General features: G+C 33.7%; 2 protein-coding genes across 2 annotated transcripts; both read right to left on the minus strand.

Annotated features, from left to right (window-relative positions):
* Window positions 1–24: 24 nt before the first annotated feature.
* LOC108948224 (uncharacterized) lies at window positions 25–450 on the minus strand. Its single transcript, XM_018777079.1, has one exon. The coding sequence runs from the start codon at window positions 448–450 to the stop codon at window positions 25–27; it is 426 nt and encodes a 141-aa protein (XP_018632595.1).
* A 2,958-nt stretch (window positions 451–3,408) lies between these two features.
* Window positions 3,409–5,020, minus strand: LOC104114479 (UDP-glycosyltransferase 91A1). Its single transcript, XM_009624943.4, has one exon. The coding sequence runs from the start codon at window positions 4,926–4,928 to the stop codon at window positions 3,522–3,524; it is 1,407 nt and encodes a 468-aa protein (XP_009623238.1). The 5' UTR covers window positions 4,929–5,020; the 3' UTR covers window positions 3,409–3,521.
* Window positions 5,021–6,109: the final 1,089 nt, after the last annotated feature.

The following is a 6,109-nucleotide window of genomic DNA, read 5'->3' on the forward strand; positions in this document are numbered from 1 at the left end:
ATGAGTAGTAGGAATGACTTGTCTTTATTTTTCATCTTGTAAAAAAATGTTATAGACATTATCAAGTGAAGGCAGTGGATTCATGAGCAGAATGTTGCTCCTAACATTAACATATGTCTCGTTCAAACCCATTAGAAATTGATGCACCCTATTCTCTTCTTCTTCCTGCTCCAGACCAGGCTTAGCAGCACAATTATAATTTTTTGCATGATTGGAAGACATGACTATCAGTTCATCCCAAAGCTTCTTCAACTTTTTAAAATAAGATGCAATATCAAGAGCCCCTTGACATGTAAAAGCCAACTCCCTCTTAATTTTGAATTTCTTAGTTCCATTAACTGTTCCATACCTAGTATTTAATTGCCTCCAAATACTCTCAGCAGTCTCCGAATATTGAACACTTTTCGCAATCTCAGGGGATAGGGAGCTTGTCAACCAGAAAATTACCATGTTATTCAACCTATCTCACTGTTTGCACTCGGGTGAATTAATAGGAGGCCTAGGGAGAGTTCCATCGATAAAAGCTATTTTATTTCTAGCTGAAAGAGACACGATAATGCTCCTTTTCCAACCTCTAAATCCAGTACAGGAGAAAGGAATACCAACCAGTGATGTACCAGGGACATCACTAGGATGAAGGAACAGAGGACTTGAAGCACGAGGAGTAAATTCAGACTCATTACTAGTAGTACCAGTTATTTTTGTGAATTAATACCAACACAATTCAAACAACCAAAATAGGGATTGTATAATTCTACCTCAGTTCGATATATGTGATAAAGAAGAAAACGAGCAGAAAATAAAATCGATGTTACCTAAATTCTTCACAACCGGAAGATACGACCTTTTGACAGAAGCCCTAGCTCTGACAAAGATTTAAAAAAAACAGAAACTTTCGAACCAATGGATGGTGAAGGATCCAAAAATCAATCGTTCCTTGCTGCAATACTAAGAAGACAGTGAAAAATCCAAAAAAAAAAGGAGCTTCACAGGCAAAAACTCAAACGACAGCAAAACCGAGAAATTGATGCACATGAAAAACTCCACCAGAATAGCTCGAGGGTAATATCCATCGATAGAGAATGATGAAATTCATCAGGATCGACCGCTGTGATACCATGTAAACATTTGTAGATCAAGAGATTTGAAGAAATTTAATTAGGGTTTAAAAAAGAATGAGAAAGAAATCGGGAGCCATCTTTATTAATTCTATCAGAAGATATCCATTCTCTAAAAACATATGTATCCTAAAGTCTATATATATACAAGGGTAAAATTGGTATTCCAATCAAACTACATGGGCCACTGCCCGACAGACTCATAAGAAAACTATTGGGCTTAGTCCAATACAAATAAATACAAATGTGGCCCCGTCCTCCAAGTAACAACACTATTTCTAATAAAGTGTACCCATCATGTCGTGCTGGAGAAAAAATATTGTCAAGAACGTATGGGATTCGCAGCCAACACAGGCATTATCCTTCCATTTTAAATTACTGTTACTCTTGATTATGTGAATTTAATAATGGTTTCAAGATCAATTTGAATCTCAATGATATGATTTTGTTTGGGGTTGACCTCTCTCAGTCGGTCAAAATCGGTCTCAAAGGCAAGAGGACTGTTTCTACACAATATCAAAATTATTTTTTACTTTTTGGTGCTGCTCATCTTTTTTTTCCCGCCTAGTGTTCTATATTCATATTGGAATCTGATTAAATTCAGATTCACGTTGAAAAGTTTCATATTAGGGAATAAAACATTTCCTAAAATAAATAATTTTATATCCAGGTCTCGAACCCAAAACTTATAAAGGAATACTTATCATTTCATCACAGGTCTGGTTGGTTTGTTGTGGCCCCTCTTGTCAAAACACCAATAAATAATCATCTTTGAATGGCTATTGCCCATCTTGCGAAATCACCAATAAATAATCATCTTTGATCGGTTATTGGTAGGTATACTTAATAGTGAGAGGCGGAATCAGAATTTCAAACTTATGAATTCGGGATCTTAATTTTTTTAAGTTATTAGGTTCTAAATTAATAATTTGTATATATTTAGTGAAAATTTTACGACAAATACATGATTTGAACCAAAGCTATTGGGTTCGGCCGAACCCATAGCCGACATTGTGGCTCTCCTCTGTGAATAGTGACCGTTCAGCTACATTAATGCAAGAGCGTCCTGCGATGTGAAACACGAGTTATAGCTTCTAGAGTGGAGGCATTGAATTTTTGTAGAAGATTAAAAGTATGTGTTTGGACAAAATTAATTTGAATTAAAGTTGAAATAAAGTTTATCATAAGTTAAAGTTGAAATTAGAAAAAATATTGTGGAATTAGTTCAAGTTGTTTTTCAACATTAACTTGATCACTTGGACAAAAAATTGTGAAAACTGATTACTTATGGGTCGGAGTGGGAAGTTTTGAAAAACTTTATGTTAAATACATACACACATGTGCGCCATTTTCAACTTGAAAGGATTAGTTCACTTAAAATTCGAAAATTAAACCCATAACTTCATGGTCAAACTTCTACAAAGTATTGTGCTTTACTATTATTTACAATTGAAATTAATGTCATACAAATGTATCAGATAGTTGGATTTTTCTTCTATACACCAAATGAAATACATCGACGGATCGGAGCTCAGCTATTTTTCTTGTTTTCTCTATAAGTCAGATTTTCTTTCTTTCTTTTGACACGGCAACTTCGTCCCTCATGATATTGAGATGATCCTATCTAAAAATGGCATAATTTATATTTAAACTTTTTTCAACACCTAAATTTAGTCTTCTTAATTATACTATAGAAATTAGTCAAAGAGTTGTTACACATAAAATTTTAAGTCGTTATATCAGTGTACATAGTACATACCTAGAGTATTATTTTGTTGCTACAAATTAAAACTCAATTTCTCAACTATTTAGATAAGCTAGAGATATTAACCACCTTATACATCCACTCCTTCTCCCACTTCTGATCATTGCCGTAGGATTTGTAGATTGAAAAGTCAAAGGAAGACAAAAATTAATACTACTAATATTAATTTCTTCCTATATATATATATATATATATATATATATATATATATATATATACCTCTTGTAGGTATGCCTGATGGTGACCGTCCAGCTAAGATGATGGAGTCTCCCGCAACACGAAAAGCGAGTAATAATACATGTATTAGCAATATGTGAATAAGATAATAAATATTCAAAAACAAAAATATCCTTAATTAAAGATTATGATATAATCCATGTATTATTCACTCTATAACATTTTTATATATTACTTATTTATTGCATAATAATTTTTATCTTATTATTCACCATGTAATAATTTCTCAATAGCAATTTCTACATTATGACGTAAATCAAACCCCCACAAAGCTAAATCAAAGCAGCATTTGCACTTTCTAAGTTAAATATTTATTTTATTGATCGCATAAAGAAAATATATGTAGAAGCTAACATTATTGGTGCATGCAACACCAAGTTTTTCTTCCCACTTCATATAATTTAGGCTTTTCTATAATCTTGAAGATAACTTAACAAATTCTCCACATAGCCATCTTGTCTTCTCTTGTCACAAAAAAGATTTTTTACCTCTTTAACCTTCTCCCTGTAAATCTTACCCTCTTCTTCAACGAGTACCAAACTCAGTGACTCAGCCACTGACTCACGAGTGAACGACCCGTCTCTGTCATCTCTGGGCACCGAATACGCCATCTTCTTCTCCTCTAAGAGCCTAGCATTTATCCCTTGATCAGCCAAGAATGTTAACAAAACCAATGGCTTCTCAAATTGTATAGCCTCAACCACTGAACTCCATCCCGAATGAGTCAAAAATCCACCCACTGAGTCATTACTCAGTATCTTGAGTTGTGGTGCCCAACTCGTGCACACAATTCCCCTTTCCTTTGTCCTTTCTTCAAATCCTTCAGGCAATCGAATCAGTTCATCATCAGATTCTCCTCGTTTAGTCCTCAAAACCCAAAAGAACGGTAATCCCGATTTCTCTAAACCGAGTGAAATCTCAGTGAGTTCATTTTGACTCGGTTTTGCCTCGCTACCAAACGCTACGTAAACAACTTTCCCCTTTTCTTGCATATCAAGCCACAACTTTATACTTCTCCATGCATCCATTGTTGTACTATCATCTTCATACGACGTCGTAGGAAGTTGACCTACCGGAAAAACCGGTTTCTGGTGAATATTTTCCAAAACTTTCAACCATTCCGGCTCAAATTCAGAACAACTTCTCACAACCAAAATATCACAATCTTCTAGGGTTTTATACAGACGAAATATATCAGGAACATTCTCTTCATCTCCTTCCATGGAAGCGTCAAAGATCCTTAAAACTTCAAACAATTTCCAACAAACTGTGGTCTCAAACGGGACCCACTTCGGAGGAACGCAGTATTCCTCCGGCGTCTTCCGAATTTCATAGTCGTTGTTTAAACCCGGTACGGGTCCGGCAAAACCCAGAAACGCGGCGATAAATATGCTGAAATAAGCCGTCGGAATATTAAAGTTTTTAGCGACGGAAGGAACCCAGTGAGAAGTAAAATCGAAGAGTATAAAATCGGGTGCTGAATCTTCTAGAAATTTAGCCATGGATTGTTGGAGTTCGTCTTGAGCAAGTTTGAGGTATTTGACTTGTTCATAAGGAACATCAATAGTGGCTTCTGCATTTTTTGGTAGTTTTTCTATTTTGGGCATAGGAAATTTGACGAAATTTAGAAACGGGACGAGATTTGGAGGAAGTTTAGGGAGACGATCAATGTTTCTTGGGGTTGAAATGAAAGAGATTTTGTGACCTTTTTGAGCAATGAGTTTTGATAATTCTAAGTATGGAATCATATGGCCAAAAGCCAGCCATGGAAATACTGCAATATGCAGCTTTTTGCTGTTTTCCGCCATTTCTGTAATGCCAAAAATCTCTCTGAATTTTTCAGTGATGCAATTCGTGGATGTAAAGATAAAGAGATAAGATTTGATGCAGCTTTAATTGTTTTTCGAAAGCCGTTTGAATTTTTTATTGTTAGATGGCATGACTGTACGGTACTCCGTTCATCCGTTTGACATGGACAATAAATTTTAAAAAAAAATTAAAAAGTTTTGAAATTTGTAATTTTAAATAAGTCAAAAAAGAGGTCAGAATATTTGTGTGGTTATAAAAGTTTCTTATTAAGGATAAAATTAAAAATTTAAGCTAAGTTGTTTTCAAATTTAGAAAAGGATCTCTCTTTTTTAGAACGAACCAAAAAGAAAATAGGTTCATATAAATCAGAACGGACGAAGATTTTTTTATATTCGTTCTTTGTCGAATTTATATTGAAGGTTGATTGGTTTTTCCGTCAGAAATGATTTTAAAATGATTTTAACTTCAATCACAATACAAATTTGTTTATATTATCAAGAAACTTAAAATATTAAATATTTATCGATAACAAAATGAGATAACAATATCTACTACCCCTCAATCTCAAATTAAATAAATTAAAATCGACTATATGAATCTTCATTTCTCTCTATATTTATATATCAGATAATAAGTGAGATTATAAATAATTAAAAAAAATATCCGGAGATCGAGGATTAATGTGGTAGGTTAACAAATAGTTGTGAGTTTCTCCTTGGTTTACCAGTAGTTCTAGCACTATTCTTGTATTCTCTTATTCCTGGTTCTTTGTTACTTGTTATGTCATTCGCTTCCATTACCATATTATATTATTGTTGCTATTGTTTGTTGCTTTATTTTTTTATGTTCCTAAAGCCGATGGTTTATTAGAAACGACCTCTTTACCTTTATAAGATAGGGGTAATGATACGTACGCACTACCATTTACATACTTCATGTATGAAATTAAGTTGGGTTTTTTGTTATTGATGTGGTAATAATTGAATAAAGTATAGGTTCCTTAGTGATCATTTACAAGTTAAAAAAATACACCTATATTGTACTAAGAATTATTTACCCTTGTCAGTATATATAAACTTTAAAAATTAATGATTGTTAAGGGTTCACAATAATTTTTTAATATTCTACAGTTTTGAACCGCTCAAGCTTTACGCAAGTGGAGGCTCTTCTTAGATCATGT

This window comes from Nicotiana tomentosiformis, chromosome 5, assembly GCF_000390325.3.
Source record: "Nicotiana tomentosiformis chromosome 5, ASM39032v3, whole genome shotgun sequence".
Taxonomy (NCBI): domain Eukaryota; kingdom Viridiplantae; phylum Streptophyta; class Magnoliopsida; order Solanales; family Solanaceae; genus Nicotiana; species Nicotiana tomentosiformis.

Coding starts and splice junctions, on each gene's coding strand:
- LOC108948224 (XM_018777079.1), bottom strand. CDS start 450: ATGGTAATTTTCTGGTTGACAAGCTCCCTATCCCCTGAGATTGCGAAA.
- LOC104114479 (XM_009624943.4), bottom strand. CDS start 4,928: ATGGCGGAAAACAGCAAAAAGCTGCATATTGCAGTATTTCCATGGCTG.